This window comes from Dermochelys coriacea, chromosome 13 (genome assembly GCF_009764565.3).
Source record: "Dermochelys coriacea isolate rDerCor1 chromosome 13, rDerCor1.pri.v4, whole genome shotgun sequence".
Taxonomy (NCBI): Eukaryota; Metazoa; Chordata; order Testudines; family Dermochelyidae; genus Dermochelys; species Dermochelys coriacea.
The window spans coordinates 30378964-30401546 of NC_050080.1; the positions used below are offsets into that span (position 1 = coordinate 30378964).

At 51.8% G+C, this 22583-nt stretch overlaps 1 protein-coding gene across 8 annotated transcripts in view; it reads right to left on the reverse strand.

The window, feature by feature from the left end:
* Positions 1-22054, reverse strand: part of SOGA1 (suppressor of glucose, autophagy associated 1) — a 106204-nt gene extending 84150 nt beyond the window's left edge. For 4 of the 8 annotated variants that reach the window (XM_043495523.1, XM_043495524.1, XM_043495525.1 and 1 more), the window contains exons 1-2: positions 21155-22052; positions 865-1089 (exon numbers count right to left, since the gene is read on the reverse strand). In XM_043495523.1, coding sequence (XP_043351458.1) covers positions 865-1089; positions 21155-21820 — 891 coding nt within the window. In that variant the 5' untranslated portion in view covers positions 21821-22052. Of the gene's footprint in view, positions 1-864; positions 1090-21154 lie in introns of all 8 variants that reach the window. The other 4 variants (XM_043495526.1, XM_043495527.1, XM_043495528.1 and 1 more) reach the window with 3 other exon arrangements.
* Between the last annotated feature and the right edge of the window lie 529 nt (positions 22055-22583).

Sequence of the window (22583 nt, forward strand, 5' to 3'; positions counted from 1 at the left end):
ACCCACCCCAGAGCCAGACCCCACACATGGGCCTTGGTGCCTGGTGGCTAACGCAGCCCAGGGCATTCAGCTCCACTGGCACCGTTATGGTCACTATGGTTACGCGTATGCTGCAGTCAGGAGGTGTGACGTAGCACGGGCAGGCACCCGAGCTAGCGGGGATTCAGCTCGCTCCAAGCACGCCGGGGCACCATGCCGTGTGCTGGGATCACGCCGCCTGCTGCAGGGTCCGCACACCCGAGTCAGAAGGGGCCAGGAAGGAGCCAGAACCCTTCCCAGACTCCCGGGAACGCTCCTGGCTCTGCAGGAAACAGAGCCCTGACCCCAGGGCCTGGTGACGACTGGGGGGCCGAGATTACAGCACCTGAGCCACTCCTCCAGCCCCGGGCCATCCATGGCTGGCCTGGGCTCCTAGTACTGTCACCCACCCTCCCCACACCGGTTTGTCTCACCCACTAGTTGGGTCTTGCCCCTATTAACTGGGATTGGAAATGCTTGGGGCAGGGGCTGTCTCTCCCTGTGTGCCTGGGCAGCACCTAGCACAGCAGGGCCTGGGCCTGGCTGGAGCCCGTGGGTGCATCTTCAGTACAAAGTCCCTTGCACAACGGGGCCCCCGTCGGCCGGCCCATAGGCACTGCCACAATAAATGTGGTTAATAAGAAATAATAACCATTCAGACAGGATCACACATCAGTCCTGTGCAGCTCCAGGGTCCTGCACACACCACCAGCCCACTGGGCAGCAGGACCCCCGAGATCTCTCTGGCAAGGTCCCCATCCCTGCAGCATCTGAGCTCCCAAGACTAACAGCTTTCTGTGCCCGGATAGCAGAAGCCAGAGCAGATGTGGCTTGGGCCCGTCTTACCTTGACATCCTGCTCCAGGCTGTGGATGAGCTCGCCGTCCACCTGTCCAGTCTGTGCCACGCGCAGGCTGCGGCGCTCCGCTTTGCGCAGCCGGTACTGCAGGATGCGACAGGTCTTGCTGGCCTGGTCCAGTTGCTGCCGGAGCTCTTGCAGCTGGTAGACATCCTCCTCCATGTAGACGTCTCTCATCTCCAGCATCTCCGCACGCAGCTCCTCGATCTCATCCTGAGAGAGGGGGACACCGGCATCAGAGGGGCCCCACTCTTGACAAGAAAAGCCCCCACCACAGGTCACCCACCCAGTCCTTCTCACTTGCTGCCCTGAGCTGCCCCCCCCGGGGACACCAGGCCTCAGCCTACAGGGCAGACATCCCACAGAAAGAAGCTCCTTTCCGCCGCAGGACTGTCCATGCCATGCACCAGGTTCACCAGCCACAAGGAGGAGGGCAGCACCCCGAGCCACCCTCAGAAATTTCCAGGCCCAGGGTCCTCTGGGGGGGTCTCTGGGGAGCAGCAAAGACTGTTTCACGCCCTACCTGCAAACACACCCCACAACTACTGTTGGGATCGGACCATAACACTGCCACAGAGAGAGAGCTCTGTGCCAGCCAGACCCAGGAGGGGGGCAAAGCCCTTCCCCTGAAGCCACTAGGGTGGTGGCTGCTGACCCCCGGGGGACTTGGGCCAAACCGTACAGGCCCTCGGGATGGCTTAGAGACAAGTTAGGGGAGCTGCTGAAAGGGTGACACCTGCAGCCCAGGTAGTTCTGCGAGGCTGCCTAGGAGCCTGGAGGGGTTTGCAGAGACCACAGAGCCTATTACAAGCCACACCCGCAGTCTTCACCGGCCACCACCAGTGAGAACAGGACTTGCCCTCTGCTAGCTCTGCCCACCCACACTCTTTCTTCCAAATCCCTTGGTAAGCAATCGAAGGTGAGGAGCGCAGGCAGGCCCCTCCCCCATTTGCTTTCCCTAGACTGGATACAGGGCTGGAGGATTCAAGGTCTTAAGGCGGCTTTGTGTTTCCTGCATCTGAAATCCTCTGCGCCAGGAGAGCCTAGAGAACTGGCAGGGCCATACCAAGGGAAACCTTCAACCCCCCAGTGACAGGGGAGTGGGTTTGATCACACGGCTGGGAATGCTCTTTCTGTTTGTGTTTGACTCAAACTCTTGGGAAACAGGAGAGAAAGAATCTCTCCTTTTTAAAGATTCATTTCCCTGGTGGCCCCTTTCGAATAGAGCTGAGATAGCTCCCAACTCACAGGAGTTCTCCAAAGAGTCCCGCAGCTCCCCTTATCCTCAGCTTTCTGAGGTAAAGAAACCAAGCCCACAGCAAACAAAACAGCCCTTCTAGACCCCCCACGAAGACACAAACCCTCCTCCCAGGTCACCACTGAGCCTCAGTCCTGCTTTTTCTTTAGCATACCCAACTCACCCCACTGTAGCAGCGGTGCACCGCTGCTCATGTAGAGAGCCTGTGAAAGAACACGGCACGGACTCTCTGGGTACCTACACTCCTCCCCACACACGCAATGCCACTGCACAAACAGCAGTCCTTTGCTCACAGACAGAGAGCTGGAGGCAATTCCAGAACACCCAACTCCCCCTGCAATGACAGCACACTGAGTAACCCTGACATCCCGCAGAAACAATTCAAACCTGAGAGACGCCAGCAAGGGTGACCGTGGGGGAGGCGCAGCAAGGGGCCAAAAATATTTACAGTGAAATAAAGAGGAAGTAGGGGGTGTGGACAGGCAAAGCACAGACAGAAGCAGCAGCTAAAACAAGAGCAATGCAGGTTGACAAGGAAAAGATCTTTCGGCAATGCAGCAAGCTGCCCTGGAGGCCACTTGCTCTGGAGCGATTCACAGAGAGACTGCACTGCGCTCCAACCTCTGACCCAGGCCAGCGAAGGGATCTCATCCCAGCCCTGCTGCCTATAAGAGTCCTTGAGACACACCCCAGCACAAAGGGGATGCTCTGCTCTCCCTGCCCTCTGCTCAGCAGGACCTGTCTGGGTCTGCAGCCCCTTCAGTTTCTGGGGTTTCATTGCCATGCAGAGGCACACACCCGCACTTGGGGGGGATAGCGGGACATTTACCAGCTCTCCTCCCCCCACCGCCACCTCCACACTTCCCCCAAGCTGGAAAACAAATCAGGCCATGGCCTGCTGGGGTGACAGGCCAGCCAGTCAGTCTCAGGTGAACTCACGGCCCTGCCGCCCTCCAGGAGACATTAGCTTTGCCGGAGGAGGCCTGGCGCCCTACGGCAAAGGAGCTAACACATCAAGTAACATTAACACCAAAGTGAAAAGTTAAAGAGCAGATTGTGTGCGTGTCCCAAGGAGGGATCTCTGCTAAGCAGAGACCTCGGCTAATCCTCTAGTGGCCAGTTCAGTGAGTCTGAATCCCCTATGTCTCAGAAATGCCCCCGCAGCTCCACTCTGCCCCTGGCAAGGCAGCACAAAGTATCTCCTTTGGATTCCTCAAGCACTGGGGCCTCCTTTGCTAAGGAAAAGCTCTGGGGCAGTACTACCTAGCAGGCTGAGCTCAGGACAGGGAGCCAGGAGCTCCCAAGAGGCGATCCTGGTTCACTGGCTCAGAGATCCATGGAACTCCTGACGCATGCAGAGTCCAGGGCTGCACACCAGGCGAGTGACTGCATCTGCAAATGGCTGACCTGACACAAGCATAGGGCACTGCAGGGGTGCACAATTACACGCTTAGATTCCTTAGGAACCTGGCTGGCTGCAAGCCCTGCCACTGCTCTGCCTGAGCTCCTTTCTTCCCAGGACTGGGCTAGTCCTTAGTCAGCTCCCTCCCTTCCACATGTGTAAGAAGTGCTTTCAACGTGTATAGTGCTAGTGAGTCCCACGCAGCCGGGCGAGAGAAAAGGCCTTATTGTGCACAGAACACAGACACCAGCCATCCCCAGCACGGGTTTGCTCTTCCCACATGGGAGCAAAGGGAGGGAGAGAGAAGGCTAATATAGCTGCTTTTCCCATCCCTATTCTGCAGTGCCCTGGGTCCCCAGCCCAGCTTCTCCTGCCTCCTCCCACTGGAAGCTCAGAACCCTGCACTGGGGACATCACTGCCTGGTGCCATGGGAACAACCAAGCAGGCAAGGGCTCCAGTGCGGGATGTGGCAGGAAAGCCTGGGCCAGCTGGGAGAAGCGAAGTCCCTCCCCAGACTGACAGGTCTGAGGGCAGAGAGATGGTAATGCAGCGTCCCTCCCTGCATGGGTTCCACAATTCCCATCCAGATGGCAGCACACAACCCTAGGTGAGAGGGGAACTCCTTCCTTCGGGCTTCCTCCCGTCATTACCCATCGCCCGCTCTAGAGAGCACTCACACCAGCTGGCACTCCTGGCTGCCCCAGCTGCAGGACTCCACTGCAAACAGCAGGTCCTTGCCGGTTCCTCTGCAGGTCACACTCTTTGTTGCCTTCCCCAAAACCCTCGGGCTTTTACTGAGTGGATTTTGGGGGTGGGAGCAAGGATATAAAGTCCCTTGTTTTTCCAGGCCAATGAGTCACTTGCTGTGAACAGCCGCAGAAAGCCAGTCACGGGACAGCACCCATTAGAAAGCTTTTTGATTGAGCCAGCATGAAAAGGGGACATGAACAATGGCTTAGCAGGCCTGTCTCAGCCAGCATGTCAACTCAGATGATAAAACGAGGCATCATCTCCCAGGGCACCCACGGCTCCAGCTCGATCTGTCGTCAGGAAGCACTCGCACAGCACTCTCCCCCTCACTTCAGTTGGTGAATGTGCTACGGTACACGATGCAAACCCCTCAGCTGCCACCCCAGAGACCCATAGCATGTACACAGCCCTTCCACCAGGCATCCCAAAACTGGGCTCAGAACCCCATTCACAGATGGGGAAACAGAGGCCCCAGGTCCCAAGTCTCCCCTGTCTCCCACCATCCGAAGCCATTTTCACCTTGGCAAAGGGGGCGAGTGGAAACTCCTGCTCTGGTGGCATTTTACAAAGGTGTAAGGACAATACAAAGGGCAAGGCAGGGTCACCAAGGCACACGATTTACCCCGGTGACTAGCAGAGCCAGGAACAGAGCCCATCTCCTGCCTCCCAGCCCAGGGCCCTGGCCACACCACCTCCTTCATGCAGGGAACTTCACCACAGTAACAACAGAACAGGGCACTGGGTGAATGAACGGAGTCCTGCTCCACATCCCATGGCTGCCCTGATGGGGAGAGCCCTGGGGCACGGGGTGTCTATGTGCTGGGCAGCACATTGCTGGTGTTAAGTACAGACATAATGATACAGGTGTGCTCTGCAGACTACAGGTCCTAGCATTCCATGCTCCATCTCCCTGCACAGAGGCTACTTGCATTCCTGAGACTTGTGGTGACCAATGTGCATATTAAAAATGAGGCCAGCCACAATTTGCTCCATTTCATGCTCATTGCCAGTGAAACATGGCATGAATCTGGCCAACAGGAAGACTCCCCAAGAGCCTTCTTTGTGAGCTGCACAGTCAGGACCCACCTTCCTCCCGCATCGACAAGCCTGGTGCCTGTGGCACCCAGCCTGCCAAAAGCCTGGCCCAGGAACACCCAGAAGACTGAGACTCAGGCAGAGCACGAGGCTGGGCGGCTATGGGGGCCAGTCACTGGTGCTGTCAAATAGAGACCGTCAGCCAGGCAATCCAGGATTACCTTCCAGCAAGGCTAACCCAGCCGTTCCTCAGAGTGCAGGGAGAACAAACAACCAGATGAATGTGAACTCCTGAAATGCCAAAGGGGAGAAATCCAACCCAGCTCACGATTCCAGGTGCCGTTTCGTGCCAGGTAATTACCCACTGCCACTTGTGGGAGGCAGCAATTGGAAGAAGCACCGGGCCAGGCCATCGGGACCGGACGCATACCTCTACAGGCACACACTGGCATTAAACACTGAAAAGAAAGTCTTTGTGCCAACACGCCCCATATGACTGGCTCCCACTCACTGGGCTTTGACTGTTCCCAGGGGCTATTCTAAATCAGAGCACCAGGGCAGATATGCCATAGCTGTTTGGAAAGGAAGAACACACAGCGAGCTCTCTGGAACAGCAAGTTCCAGGGGGCAGAGCGGCCTCGTGGGAGACGTGTTTGGAGAAAAGATCCTTAGAAATGAAGCTGCCTTTTAGCAAGAAACCTGCATTGTTAAGAATCGCTGGGGCTGCGATTGCATCCAATTAAACTTAGCAAACAGCCCTGGGGAGCGGTGCAGATTGAGCAGCCGTATGCAATCATGTAATGAAAGGCTGTATCACAGGGATGCTTACCCACCTTTGACAGGTTTCAGAGTAGCTGCCATGTTAGTCTGTATTCACAAAAAGAAAAGGAGTACTTGTGGCACCTTAGAGACTAACAAATTTATTTGAGCATAAGCTTTCGTGAGCTACAGCTCACTTCATCGGATGCATTTGGTGGAAAATACAGTGGGGAGATTTATATACACACACAGAGAACATGAAACAATGGGTTTTATCATACACACTGTAAGGAGAGCCACACTATCAGAGGCTCGTTCACCTGCGCATTTACCAATGTGATATATGTCATCACGTGCCAGCAATGCCCCTCTGCCATGTACATTGGTCAAACAGGACAGTCTCTACGTAAAAGAATAAATGGACACAAATCGGACGTCAAGAATTATAACATTCAAAAACCAGTCAGAGAACACTTCAATCTCTCCGGTCACTCGATTACAGACCTGAGGGTGGCTATCCTTCAACAAAAAAAATTTCAAAAACAGACTCCAACGAGAGACTGCTGAATTGAAATTAATTTGCAAACTGGATACAATTAACTTAGGCTTGAATAGAGACTGGGAATGGATGAGTCATTACACAAAGTAAAACTATTTCCCCATGTTTTTTCTCCCCCCCCACCCCAACCTCCACTGTTCCTCAGATATTCTTGTTAACTGCTGGAAATAGCCTACCTTGCTTGTCACCATGAAAGGTTTCCCCCCCACCCCCCCGCTGGTGATGGCTCATCTTAAGTGATCACTCTCCTTACAGTAAAAAGAAAAGGAGTACTTGTGGCACCTTAGAGACTAACAAATTTATTAGAGCATAAGCTTTCGTGAGCTACAGCTCACTTCATCGGATGCATCCGATGAAGTGAGCTGTAGCTCACGAAAGCTTATGCTCTAATAAATTTGTTAGTCTCTAAGGTGCCACAAGTACTCCTTTTCTTTTTGCGAATACAGACTAAGACGGCTGCTACTCTGAAAGCTCTCCTTACAGTGTGTATGATAAAACCCATTGTTTCATGTTCTCTGTGTGTGTATATAAATCTCCCCACTGTATTTTCCACCAAATGCATCCGATGAAGTGAGCTGTAGCTCACGAAAGCTTATGTTCAAATAAATTTGTTAGTCTCTAAGGTGCCACAAGTACTCCTTTTCTTTTTACCCACCTTTGGAAAGCCCTATATAGCTTTATTATTATTATTATTATGAGTATAATAAAGGGCAAGGGCTGGAACCGTGCAGTACAGAGTACAGCAGTCCAACCCACCACCCCCTCCCAGCATCCAAGTACAGCCCGCAAGTATTTCTCTATGAAAATTCCTCCAACATAAAATCAAGGGAAGGAAATTGTTACTCCCAAGAACTCCATGTACACGCATGATCAGCTTCAGAAACCAAACAAGTCTCAGATGTCAAATTAGAGAACACCAGCCCAAAATGTAACCACTAGCTCTTCAGATGGCCTGATGCAAAAGAATCTCTTTCTTGCCCACCTGCAACATCGCAAGTGGTGCAGGCATCACTCTGTCCTGCTGCTCCACTCTTGAGGGCAGGCAGAAGATGGGAGTCCTCAGGTCTCAAGAACAAACATGATGGGCTGGAGGAGGGACAACTCAGCAGACCAACCAGGAAAGCAGCCGGGTCTAAGCTGGAGCCTTGCCTAAGTCTGCACTGCCCCTTTAAGACAGAGGTGCCCCAAATTCGCCCAACCAAGGGCCATACTGAGAGCTTGCAAGGACGCTTAAGAGCTCACCAGTTGGCATAAAATGGAGCAGATGCTCTTTAATACAGGGCAGCGTGGCCCAAAGGGACAACAAGCCCCAGCTTGCAATGCAGCCAGGTGCCTCAGCTCAGGACCAGCATTGCATTCTGGGCCTCACACCCCCATTGGTTAATTCTTGTGAAGTGGCTAGAAAGTCTAACCTGGTCTATAAATGAACATGATTGTTTCTCTGAGGGCTTGCCTACACTTGCGAGTTACAGCGCAATAAAGGAGCCCCGGGCGTACTAGCTCACTACCCATCCACACTGGCAAGGCACGAAGCGCTCTGACTCCACGGCTACAGGGCTGCTGGTACTCCACCTCGGCGAGTGGAATAATGTTTGCTGCGCCCCTCGCTGGAGCACCATGGCGCCAGTGTGCACGAGGTGTTGCTTTACTGTGCTCTGATCAGCCTCTGGAAACGTCTCATAATCCCCTTAAGTCAAGTGGCCACTCTTGTCATTGTTTGGAATCGGCGGTTGGAATGCGGAAATGCCCGTTGAAAGCTCCGTTTCTGACAGCTGGCTGCTTATCTGCTCCGAGACAAAGCAACCCTTAGTGTGGATTGCTGGGTGTGAGAGAGAGAGGCGGGGGCGGGTCTGCTGCTGTCTGAATTTATAAGACAGCACAATGACATGCTCTCAGCCCCCCCAAAACACACTCTCTCTCCCCCCACATACACAAAACACACTCCCTATCACACTCCACCCCACCCCCATTTGAAAAGCACGTTGCAGCCACTTGCATTATGGGCAGCTATCCCAGCTTGCACCGCTCCCAATGCAGCTGCAAATGCCGCAAACATGGCCACGCCAGTGCACTTGAAGCTGACAGTGTGGACAGACTGCTACGCTTTCCCTACTGCGCTCTCTGAAGGCTGGTTTAACTCAAAGCGCTCTACATCTGCAAGTGTAGCCATGCCCTGACTGAAGGGAAGAGTGCAGCAGCTCAGAGCAGGAAATTGCGTGGCCCACCTCTGGGCCAACTTGACTTGCAGCATCCCCAAATCCACACTGGAATGGTTTGAATGAGAAAAGGTACAAAATGGTAAATAAAGCCATCTGCTTCCTCGGAAGCCCAGCTTTTGGAAGTGTGAGTGAACAAGTGTACACCTGACACATGTGCCCACAGCGCTCACGCCTTATGCAGGCTGGGGATTTGTGACTACACAGCTGAGCTTTGCACGTACATGAGAAGGGCACAAACACACATTTGAAAATGTAATAGAGTCCTTCCCTCTGAGCAAACTGCTGCATCACCAGTGCCAGCGGTCTGGAGAATGACTTCTGTTCAGAGCAGCCTCCCTCCCTCTGCTCACAGAGTCAGAGTTTCCAAGGCCAGAAGGGACCATTGGAACTGACCTCCTGCATAACACAGGAGATGGGAACCTCACCCAGAAATTCCTGCATCCAGCCCACAACTTCCCTTTGAGCTACCATAATCAAAACCTTCCAGTGGAAACCATCTCGCCAGGTTTTGGTGGAATTATTGTGTTTTTTTTTTTAAATGTGTGAAGACAAAACACTAGAAAACATTAAATATCTAGAATGAAATCCTAGATTAATGATATCCATTAAATATCTAGAATGACCAAAGTCAGTGGGAGTTTTGCCACTGGCCTCAATGGCTTTGTCTACACTGCAATTAAAATGCCATGCCAGCTGACTTGGACTAAGGGGCGGTTTAACTGCAGCGTAGAAGTACAGGCTCAGCTGAGCCCAAGGACTCTCCCACCTTGCAGGGTCCTACAACCCAGGCTCCAGCCTGACCCCAAACATCTACACTGCAATTAAACAGCCCCTTAGCCAGAGCCCCACGAGCCCAAGTAAGCTGGCACAGGCTGGTTTTTAATTGCAGTGTAGACAGACCCAATGGAGGCAAGGTTTCACCTCTAGGGCATAATACAGCCATGTGCAGCCAACCCCGGGCTTATAAAGGACAGCTCTTTCCCAGAAAATTTGATTGGTTTAACAATAAAAATGACAAACTGCTTGGAAGCAGTGAGGAAAGCAGGCATGTTCAATCTGGATTTCAGTGGAGCATTCAATCTGGCATCTCATGAACCTTTTATCACCAAATTAATTCAAACTGATTTCGCTATGAACGAGCACTGCCACGCAGACTGGCTCAGGGACTCCGAGCAAATGGTGATATATCGAATTCGCGAGAGGCGTCCAGGGAGAGAAAATTACATTGATCCAAGAGCCTGGACTTAATATAGAAAATCCTGGACCAGTGCCAAAATAGAACTGCTAGCCTGAGGGACCATTTAAGGACCAGAGTTTTGTGCAGTCCACGGCTAGAAAGGAAAGCTCTCAGATTCCCAGTGGTGCCTAGTGTTCATTTATAACCCCAGTAAGTCATGGCGTATTACAGCCTCAGCCAAAATCATTCGGATCACCAGCCTGACTTTCCCACGCACCACCTACTTCAATTCTGACCTGATTTTAGTGGCCACTGAGCACTGTTAGTATATCAGGTTGGCTCTCACTCTGTGAGCTACGAACTCATCCACTTTCCAGCCATGGGTAAGCACTGATCTGTAACTCCAGGGGCTACTGAGACTATGAGCATACAAAATCCAGATGGAAGGGGAGTGAATCGGGGGCTGAAGCAGGGTAATGCTGGTTTACTGAATGTTAACAATCTAAAACAACTTCAATCGCATCACAGCAGCTAGACTTCACTGTATTCCTCACTACAACAAGCCATAGAGGCTATCAGCATCCCATGCAGCTGCTGACATGGAGAGTCCTCCTCCCCACACACACAATGGCCCCTGGAGGTGAAGTGCAGAAAAATCAGCAAATTTAGGACAAGGACTGATTTTACTCCCCCTAACTTCCCTTCAACAACCGCCCCACACACCCTCCAGCTCTGCCCCGGTACCGGTGAACAGGTGAATGCTGCACAGTTCCCACCTCTCAGAACTAGCGTGTCAGGCTTTCTGCAGACTCAGGTAGGCAGCATCAGCTTCACCTCTGGAAGGTTCACACCAAATCAAAGGCTCAAATCTTTGTGGGTTTTTTAATTCAGCAGAAACTGGCAGAAACTCTGTGCTTTAAAAAAATACTCATGTTTACATATTTACTGCCAGGATGGCATCAACTATACCAAGAAAACGTGGCCATCTCCTCATCAGAGCTCTAAAGAGCTCCCTGGATGAGACCCAGCCATGGAGTCCCAAGCCCTTCTTATTCAGGCTACCCTACCAGAGAGCACAGCTGACCCAGCAGATACCTTTGCACAAGACAATCAAGGACGCTGCCTTGTCCCGGCCTTGAGCTCCAGAGTTGGTTTGGGGCGGGGGGGGGGGAAGTGGGAGGGGAAACGGACAGGCTGCATCTAGCTTTCCAGGGACTGCGGAATCAGCCTGTGTTCCTGATGCTAACAAATCCATCAGCCATTCTGCAACCACAGCAGCAAAGCCACATAATCCCAAATTGTGGCTCTGCATATTACATGGATGGCCCATTCCTTTCGCAGCAAACTGTTCCCCTAAATTGTTCTCAACCCGCAGCTCAATCAGCGCACAGCGGCAACCCACGTGACATCCTCAGGGCCATACAGGTAGTATGGATATAGTGTGGATGAGGCCCACATAACACTGAGAGCTGCATATGCAGCCCACAATGGTAAACAGGTTGAGAACCACTGCTCTAAACCATAATAAATGGATTAGAATTAGAGGCCAGAAAAATGCTGACAAATTGGAGAGAGTTCAGAGAGAAGCCAAACAAGTCTCCCTGGGGCTGGAGGAATTGATTCCCATGAATGGAGTTCACTGGGTGCATCACAGCTTGGATAAGTGCCAATGATGGGGGAGGGGGACATGCTGACCGTCTCCATTTAGTGAAGGTTGCCCACTCCCTGGAGGAAGAGCAGTTATTTGCAGTGACACAACAGGCTTCTAATAAGGGGCTATGGAGAGACATTACAAATCGGAGGTTTTAGCCTGAATGTAAGGAACGACTTCCCACCGAGGAGATGGCCAAAGGGACGGCCGAGCAAACCCAGGTGACTGTGCACGGGGCCAAGGCAGACATTCCTGCAGAGCTGAAGTGTTCACTTGAACAGCCGTCTGCAAAGGCAAATGGTACTTCCTGCTTTTTTCATGTGTGTGTTTTAGGAGGGGTCGGGGGCTAAGCACAGCCCTTAAGTAAGAAGGGAGACAAAACAAAAAAAACAAACCAACCAAAGAGAGGATGGGAGAATGGCAGGGAACAACAGCTGGAAGAGATCCTTCAAAAACTGAGAATTCAGGTCAGGTATCACCAATACAAAGTGCCATAAACTATGACAAGTGAGATGCGGCTGGAAATTAGGAAGGCAAAGAGGGGATCAGTCAGAAGAGAAGATAGGCAGAGACATGAATACATAGGACAAGCACATCAGAAGCAGGAAGCCTGAGTCAGCCGCACCTCAGGCACTCATCCAGGAGGATGAAGACAATAAAAAGAAGCTAAATGCCTCCTTTGCATCAGTATTCACCTCAACACATATTGGGAAGATACCTCCCCCAAAGCTACTCTTCAGGTAACAAATGTGAAGTACCATCAGTTGTCAAGAGGTGCTGGAACAAGATAACTAGAGAGCAAGAAGTTTCCCAGCCCAACACACCCAAGAGTTCTAGAGAAACTTATGACTGAAGCAGCTGAGCTACCAAAAGAAGTATGAACTCTATCAGTAAAATCGCTTGTCTTTGGAAAAAGTGCTGGGGTGAACCAGGGAAGTCCCATGAGCCTTATTTAAACCACCTAAGGGACCAAGATCCAAAGGGAAAAAATGAACTCCGTTTCTACAAAGGAAAATTCAACCTCCTAGAATTCTTGTGGGAGTCAGCCAAAAAGGTGGCTAAAGGAGAACCAGAAGAGATACTACTTAGACCTCCAATAAGTCTTAGAGAGAATCCCTCACAGGAGACAATTCAGGAAATTAAGGCCTGAAAAGTTAGGTCGATTCAGATACAGCGCTCAGAGGTGTGAAAAATCCATACCCCTGAGCGACGTAGATAAGCTGGCCTAACCCCAAGTGTAGAACGTGCGAGGTTGACCTAGCTACCACCTGTTGGAGAGGTGGATTACCTACCCCAATGGGAGAACCCCTCCTGTCAGCATAGGCCGTGTCCACAATGAAACACTACAGAGGCCCAGCTGTGCTGCTATAGTGTAGACAAGCCACGGGATAAAGCTAAAGTTCGGTCATGAATTAGAAATTGATTAAGAGAAAAAACAGAAACCAACTGTTCATTTTTAGCCTGGAAGGAGGTTAACAGTGGTCCTCACAATCTTTTCTCTAATTAATGTATTGATTATGTGCAAAAAGAGCTAAATGGTGAGGTGGAAAAATTTGCAGATGACATAAATAATTTTGTGTCAAGAGTAGAGAAGAGATTGGGAGGAAATTCAGAAAGCCCTAAAAACTGAAAAATACAACAGCAGATGAAACTCAAGGTGCAAGGTGATAGCAGGGAGAGCTGGATGATCATATCCAGGGATGGGCTGCACATTAATTGTTACCACTCAGGAAAAGTCCCTTGGCATCACCTTGGGCAGCTCAATGAACAAACGAGGTCTGAGAAAGGGCTAGAAATCACACAGGACACACTTCAGAGTAGCAGCCGTGTTAGTCTGTATCCGCAAAAAGAAAAGGAGGACTTGTGGCACCTTAGAGACTAAAATTTATTTGAGCATAAATTTTCGTGAGCTACAGCTCACTTCACAAAAGCTTACGCTCAAATAAATTTGTTAGTCTCTAAGGTGCCACAAGTCCTCCTTTTCTTGTTACTGGACACACTGTATCCCTATATAAAAGCAATGCTGCAGCCTTGCTGTATCTATGGCATTCCAGTTCTGGGTCACCCTGTCTCAGGAAGGAGCACAAGTGGCAAAGGTCCAGACAACAGCAACAAAACTGATGACAGGCATAGAAAGACTTAGGTTCCAACCCTGCAAACATTTATGCGTGTGCATGACTTTACTTTTGTGAGTAGACCCACCGCATGAAATCCTGGCTCTGCGGAAGTCAACAGGATTTTGACCATTTAATTTCATGGAACTACTCACACAAGTGGTGATACAAATGCTTAGGTATTTGCAAGTACAGAGAAAATTTAAAACTGGTAAAAGGAATTTTTTTATACAGTGCATAATTAACGTGTGAGACTTGCTGGCACAAAATATTGAGACAGAGAGCTTAGTAGGAGTCAAAAGACATCAGACAGTTGTATGGATAATAAGAATATCACCTGTTATGTTAGTTAGGATGAAAATATGTAAGGGATATCAACCTTCCTGCTTCAAGGCACAAGCTAACTATTACATGCCTGGAATTACGGAAAAACTTCTCTCATGAGCCTGTTACGATAGAATTTATTACTGTTGATTACAGTAGGATGCAGAGCCTCCAATCAGGACTGAGGCCCAGCCTCACTGGATGCTGGACAATATACAATAGAAGACAGTCCTTGCATTAAGGAGCCTGCAGTCTAAATAAGGACAACACACAATGGGGAGGGGAGAAGGAAGAGAAAACAAGAGATGGTGACAATAATAGGAACAGAAGCTTGTGTATATGTTTAGCTAAGTGTGCATATACCCATTCACACTTTCCCCCAAAGCTTCTGGTACCAGACCCAGTCAGAGTTGGGTCATAGGCTAGAAGCCCCACGGATCTGATGCAGGATGGCAGTGCAGTGTGGTTGTGATCTCTCCTTGTAAAATGGGGATTACTAGCCAGGAATGACAAGGCGACATTTCCTCTGAGATTAAAGAACAAAAGCAGCAGCTTTCAATTAGTGCTAGAGAAGGGGGATCATGCTATAACTTACCAGAGAAAATGAGATGGGGATTTCCACTGGGAATTAGTAAGAAGGAAGCCGCCGAGGCTTCCGGACCCCATGCCATGCTGTATCCCAAACTCCTGGGGCCCCTGCCCCAACAGACACAGCTGACCTCTGCTGTGACAGGCCTGAGCTCTGGGCGCTGCACAGCACAAGGGGACAGCAGGTCACCTCCCCCAGCCAGAGGTTGGGATAAGATCAGCTACAAAGCACCGGCTCAAACGAAAACTCAGAATCCTCAGCCCCACCCAATGGGTGCAAGGATTGATGTATTTCAACAAGTCAGTCTGAGTGGCGGTCAACCAGCATTAGTGAGCGAAGCCGTCTGTCACCTGGGGGCTGCACAGACAGGTGAGCCAAGAGCAACCACCCAGAGATTGTGCCCCAGAATCCCAGAGGCTGCCTGAGTGGGCGAATGAAGCCTGGCACAACGCAGAGAGCACAAGCTTTCAATGCCAACACAAGCCAGGCTGCTAGCCAACTGCCATTGTTCCAGGAAGGACGTGTAGCCATCTGCCCACAGAGCAAACGGTGGGGCACAGCAATGTGCTGCAGGAGAATGGCTGTTATTTATACTGGTGGTTCTGAGACATACCTGGAAGAATGATGATAAGGGAGATCTGCCCCTATCCCTGCCCTCTCCTCTCCCTGCTCTCATTCTCCCTCTGGCTCCTCCCCAGACTGATCAGTTTCGGGCTCCTCACAAGTCTGGGGCCAAATCCTGGCTCCAGGGAAGTCAAGGCACAATTTGCCATTGACTTCAATGGGGCAGGATTTCACCCCGGGATCTAAGGCCAAGATTTTCAGAAGAGATAAGGGCCTCAAAGGGTCCTGAGTCTCAAAGTGCTGAGCACCCAACCTCTGAAAATCAGGCCCCTTTAAACCCGCTCAAGTTGGGACCTCAAAATCACTAATTGCTCTTGAAAATCTTCACCAGATCCTCCAGAGTGTTCCCCTTTTCTGCCCCCAAATAGCGATGGAAACATATTGGTTTTCGCAATATAAAAGCAATAGACTGGTGCCAGGTTGGCATAATTTATTTCAACCCTGTAATACAAGATGGGGCAGGTTGGGGCCGGAGGGAAATGGTATGATGTAACCTAGCCACATCCGGCCGAGATTGTTGTTCAGATGCGGTATGTATTCCTGTGTTGTGAAAACACAATAAGTATTCTTGAAAAGCAGTAGCTATTCTGATCTAGCCCTGGAAACCAGAAACAGTCTGTAAACCCAGGCTCCTCCTCCACTGTGCTAGGCAAATAACCAGATACAGCACATCTGTTTTACACTGATGTGCAATAATGAAAGGCTGGACTGTGCCTTCTGCACATGGCAACCTGGAAGAGATTCTCAAGTGCTGCAACACCCCACTGCATCTTGCCAGCAGATAGCACACGGCTCAGCAGAGATTAAAATGTGTTAAGGAGGGAAAAAAACAAACAATTCACAGCTTTATGCTGCCCCCATAAATTAACAGCCAAACAGTTGAGAGCTTCAATCAATGCTAACTCAAACATGCAACATTTCAAAAATAAAAAGGGGCCGCAAAGTCTCTTTCCTCACACTATGCATTCAGATCACACACAACTTGCAGGATATTCCACAAAGCACTGGCTACAGAGAGCACGATGACTTGGGTGGCCACATGCACCCAGCGTTCTACAGCAGAGCCGCAGGCACTCTCCTCTGCAGGAGGGCGAGCAAGTGGCCCGCAGAGGTGACAGGTCCCAGAATGCAACCCTCCACCTTGATGCAAGCAGAGACATGCTGGGACCTATAGCCTCCTGGTGCCACAAGGCCATGTTCTGAGATGGGAGCGGTAGCAATCTGATCCCATTAATGAAAACTAGCAGCAGCCTTGGGGGTCTTGTCATATTGCCAACAAAGCCTGGGCACCTCTGCAGGAGAGGGGCATATTGGCAGGAGCTCATCAACACATTTTGTTGGCATCTCCTGCTTCCCCCTTGTTCCGTTAGGTGAGAACACAAAACAACATCAACCAGAGCCCAGCACAAACCGTTCACATACAAAAAAAGGGCGTCGCAAGACAATACAAATCAATACAAATCAAATGCGGAAGGTTATTGGAGGGAGGAGGGGGTGCTAACAAGCCTAATTCTGGGATGAGCAGAGTCAGGTTTAAAGCCCTGGGCTGCGGCAGGTCTCAGTCCATCTGTTAATGTTTGTAGCATGACCCTTTTCTGACTGAACAGGGATTGGTCTGAAGGCTTTGCCCTCCCCTCATTCCAAACTAGATCTCCAGTCCCCATTCTTTGTCTTCACATCTCTTCACAGCTGCTGCCGTATCACATCTCACATTTTCGTATCACATCTCACATTTTCCGTTTTGCTGAGCAGGGATTCGGGGGTCCTGCTCACCACGCTGCTGGGTGACAACAAGGCAGCTGGTGAGGCTCTTAAAGGCACAGCTCCTCCAGTTGAAAAGCTCACAATCTGAACATGAATTCTGCTGTCTCTTAGGAGAAATGCTTTCAATAGAATCCGGATGGCTGAGGAGGGACAGGGCAGGTGCACACAACAGAGCTCTCACATGTATCTACAGTAGAAGCCAGAGGGGAGCAGTCCTCTCCCTCCAACACTCCTGATCAGAGAGAGGAAGAGGTATCAGCAGTCGGGTTTAGAGGTTTCAGTGACTAGCTTCTGTCCAATTGCACTGCACTTCTGGGATAATACAGCACAGGCCGGGACACACACACACCTTCAAACAGGGTCATTTTAAAGACCTTGTGCACGTTTCTGCTCCTCCCCCATACAAGATACAAATTATTACCTATCCAGTCATAAGCACAGAGCTGAGCAGAACTGAGGTGTTTGTGCAAAACCAAACCTTAGTGGCATTTTGCTTCTTGATCTCATACAAACCCTGAACATTTGGAGGTGGTCGGGAATCTAAGTGATTCTGGTTTTAGCTCATCTTACTAAAGATTAGACAACATCCCAGACCCCAAGAGCCTACAGCTTTGGTGCAGCACAGAGATCCCTTTCAGTGCTGCCAATATTTTAGCAAGGGACTCCCACAAAAATTTGCCCTCTTAGTCTTTGAAAAATCCTGTGTCCCAAGGATGCACGTGCAGCAGAAAGGAAAGAGTGAGGGGCGGAATTGGTTTATTTGTTTTCCATTTAACAAGCACTTTTTATAATCATATCCAAGGAGAGAGGCAATGCTAACTTATATGAAGCTGCACTTTGCTGGAAGTGTTTATACTTTGATGCTCATAAACATACTGTGCATAATGCTAGCATAGTCCTGCTCTACTAGGGCTGTCAGAAATGGGGCAAGGAAGGGCCTCCTCCTCAGGAATCTCTTTCTTTAATACCTGCTTTTGGTGGAAACTCGCACCATGACGAAGACAAAGCATTTGGACGTCAGTATTTTCATGAGGCCTAGAAAATAAGTGATTTATCAATAACCAAGAAGGATGAACTTGAGTCAGGAGAACCTCCAACCCTAAACTCTAGCTCAACCAGACATTGTAGGCTAGCTGCAAGAACCACTGGGGGAGATTCTTTGGACTGTCTTATACAGAAGCTCACACTCACTCGATGATCATAATGATGCTTTCTGGCCTTAAAACATAGTCGTCCATGAACACTTATTTCAATGTGGAGCCAATTTTATCAAGTGGCTCCCTAGGTCTACCATATTGTTATTCCCATACCCCTGTGGGAAAAGCTGGGCAGAATTCATGCAGCAACTTGCTTTCTTTTGCAGTGCACAGGAGGGCATGTCTGTCTGCGGTTTCGTACCAGCAGGAGCACAGTGTATTACTCCACAGGCTGAGGTTGAGGGTTCAGGAAAGGAACCTGAAATAAGCTGCTTATAACTGGATACACAAGTCAGAAAGGTGTGATCAGAACTACTGACACTCTGCCACACTCCACATGTACCGCTGCAGCAGAGCATCACTCATCCACTTGGGAGCTCTTCCCTAACGTCAGGAAATATTGCTGTACTATTATATAGCCAATTATATATTCAGCTACAGAAATGCAGGAATCGTACTATACATGAGGGCTTGAAAAAAATCCACCCACCAGTCCCAACATGGAAGTCCTCCTTGGTGAGTGCCTAACTTAACAATTCTCCCATTTTAAACAAAAAAAAAGTCTCGCCCCCATGGTTGCAAAGCAAACCTTCCAAAGGTGACCCACCTGAAATCAACATGGTGCTGACTTCCTGAGTCTGCAGACAGCAATGCCTCTGCACAACCAGATCAGTCTCACTCTACTGCAGTTTGGAAAGGTCTGAGCATCAGCATAGCTGGGCTCTAGAGTATGAATATGAAAAATGAAGTCTTCAGCAGGGAGAAATCCACCCCAGTAGAAACCCAATCCCTCTTCCTTCCCAGCAACAGGAGTGGCAAAGGGGATAGGGTGCTGCAATTGTCACTCAGGCATTGCCATGGGCCTCACAGTTGAACCCCAGTCTCTCATTTTATAACCAGTAGGATTGAATCCTTCTGCCCGTGTCTAGTAAGATGTGTAACCCTGCTACATATGCACATTGTCACCAGAAAGAGATCACAGGGATGTGTAATTATTTAAGCTGGATAGATGGAATAGTTTTCAAATACATTCCTGGGAAACTGGAGGATTCTCATCTGTATTTTCCAACTGACAGTAAATCAAAGCCCTAAAGCTCCTCCTACTAATCCTGGCAGGAGTTTGGACTCCAGCTGTGAACAAGAGCTTTGCTAACGGACAAAAGGCCTTGGGAAGCATCCCCAAGGGTTTTACTTCTGCACAGTGCTTGTCTCAGAGCTGAAATCCCAACACACTTGCAATCTTCTGGCCTCCGCATCGGAGAACTGCCCTGCCTTCCAACCTGAGGCCTCAGCAACAGCAGGTGCAAAGGCATAAAAATCACCTTTCTGAACCCACTCCTGCTGTGACATGGCTCTTCAGATTACAGAGGTGACTACATTTATCTCATCCAACATCACATCGCTTAGGCACATTTGGGGGGTAGAAGGTACCTGCAGCCCGCCTAGCCCCATTTTCTGTACTTTTCTTTAAAGTACAGTCATAGCTACAGATTTTCCTGTAGTCTCCAGCAATATTCAACCTCTGCATCACAGAGAACTTTGCTCATTGTCTCAGCCTGGATTCAGACCAGCTCCCTACAGGTAAAAGCCCCTTTATTCCATTCCCAAACACCAAGCCCTCCATCCTGTTTCATGTGTTAATGAATTAGATAGCAGAGCCACAGGCCTGGAAAATGGCCCTGAGGTGCATGCAGGCGCACATGAGAAAGAACCAATGGAAAAGTAAATGATTTGGAAAATCTGTTCCCCAAAATGAGGCCAACCGCATCAGCACATGCTCAGTGAACCAGTCATTGTGCTTCCCGACGGCAATGGGTGCATGCAAGTACTGCAAGAGCATCACCCTTGCTTAGCTGCGCTCTTGCAAGCAGACAAGCATGGCAGAGCGGCAGTATGACCCACACCACCTGGCAGACCTTATTGCATACTGACCAGCCCCAACCCCATTTCTACATCAGTTGTTAAGGGTTACACCTCCACCACACAGGCAAGGGGGCAGAGCCATGTCTGGTTAAGGATGGTGATGCTTTTCCGGAGCTGAGAAATCTCCCAAGTCACAGGTCTAATGAGCTTTGAGCAGAGTTTTTAACATGTCATTGTTTGTTTCTAAGGTCTAGGAAATGTTACATTGCCATGACAACTTTGAATATCTGCAGCAGCTCTGTATCAGGATACTGAAAGGGGCCTGTCTGCGTGAAGCCTGACTTCCTGCCAATGTGCTTTCAAAAAAAAAAAAAAAAAAAACTCATCCTACTACTTTATTTGGCTTTGCATGAACTGAGTCTAAACCAGTAATCCACAGCTTTTAAACTGGGGGGGGGGGGAAGAGAACTGCACCTCCGTAAATGGGGCAACGCCAGTGGCAATGCTTATAGCGAGCAGTAAGGCGGGGGACAGTAAGGGGCTAGTGAACCAGACCCGGAGCCTGTCCCCCCAGGCCAGGTGGACCCAAGGGCAGCGCACCCCACAGTGATCTACACAGACCCTGCTGCTCCCTCCAGCAGCTGCACCTGGCAGCCTCCTTATGGATTTTCCTACAGCACCGAGCTCCAGGCAGCCACCGGGCCGGCCCCGCGGCTGACAACGCGGAGGACGTGCGATGAACCTGGCATCACCCCAACACAAACCGAACGGCTCCGCAGCCGCTCCGCGCCCGGGGCCGTGCCCCGCCCCGGCACACCGCTGGCCTATGGGGGCGGGAGCAGCGAGAGCCCGGGGCACAACACAGCTGGGACCCGAGTGACACCTCCGCCCCCAACAGACCCCGACGTGCCGGGTCCTCCCGCCCCGGCCACTGACCCACAACCCCCGCTCCAGGTCCCCTCCGTGCCCTCCCGCGCCCGGCCAGCCCCGCACCTTGAGATAGTCGTTCTCGGAGCGCAGCTCCTCCAGCTCCCGCGCCAGGCCCTCCTGCCCCGCGTCCAGCAGCTCCTCGGTGAGGTCGGAGAAGGCCAGCGAGGTGCTGAGCTGCAGGCGGCTGCTGGCCATCGAGGCGGCGGAGGGCTCGTCGGGCGGCGGCGAGATGCCCTGGCCGGCGGGCAGGGCCGGGGCGCTGCCCGGGGACTCGGGGTCGCTGCCGCTGAGCTCCGGCGAGAGCAGCTTGGCCTCCTCCGAGCCGCTGCAGTCCGAGCCCTCCGAGCTGCTGTCCGTCAGGCTCAGGGGGGGCGGCGGCTCCTCCCCGGCTGGCCCCCGGCACCGCCCCTTCGCCTTGGCCCCGGCCCGGCCCGGAGCCCCCTTCCCGGAGCCCCGGCCGACAGCGGGCTGCGGCTGCTTCCCCTTCTTCTCGGGCCGCCCGTCTTTGCCCCCGCCCGGCCGCCGCGAGTGCCCGGGCCCCGCGCCCTGCTTCCCGCAGAGCGAGGCCGGCGAGCCGGGGTGGCTGCCGCGCCGGCTCTTGGCCAGGGACCAGCCGGGCACATCCTTGGGTCTGGCCGGGGACGGGGCCCGCTGCAGCTTCTTCTTCTCGGGCGGCGGCGCTGGGGCCGGGCAGAGGGGCTGGCTCGGCTCCGCCTCGGCCGCTTCCATGCCGGCTGCGCGCTGCTCACCGGCCCCGGAGCCTCGGGCCGGAGGCGCGCATCCCTCTGGGCGCGCCGGGGACCGCAGCGGCTCGGCCCGCTGGCCGGGAGCTCGGGATCGGCGCGCTGCTCCCTGCTACGCCCGGGAGCTGGCTGGGTGCTGGGCTCTAATCAGCGCCCGGTGGCCCTAGGCGCGTCCCTCCGCCACGCCACGGGGCTGCCGGCAGCAGCGCTGCTCCGTCTGGGTGTCTCCGCCCAGCAGCCGCAGAGACGGTGACGCGCACGGTCTGGGAACAAAAGGCGGAGAGGGGCGCCAGCGGTGGGATCCTCAAGGCAACAGCGACCCCTTCTCTGGCTGGGCTGCGAGGGGGAATTTCCTCCCGGCACAGTCAGAGCCGCGCGTCGGCACGGGGGCTGGGGAGCAGCCTCCCTCTACTGGCCTCAGCAGCAGCCAGGAAGAAAATTATTGCGCCCTGCAAGGTACCATAGGGGTTTTGACCTCTGAGACACCCCAAGGAAAAGCATCTTAGAGCCCCATCTGTCTTGTGGCACCCCATCCTTCCTGCTCAGCTGCCCCAACCTCCCCCCGTGGGCTGGGCCAGTCTGTATTCTACCTTGGTGCCACAGTCTGCCCAGGATATCAGCTGGCAGCCCCTTCATGGAGCCGAGAGCAGGGGCATGTATCTGGCACGGTTCACTCCCCTCCCAAACACCTGCCTCTTCTGCGGTGTGAGGGAGACCCTGGTGCACGTCTACCTGGAGCTTACCAGACT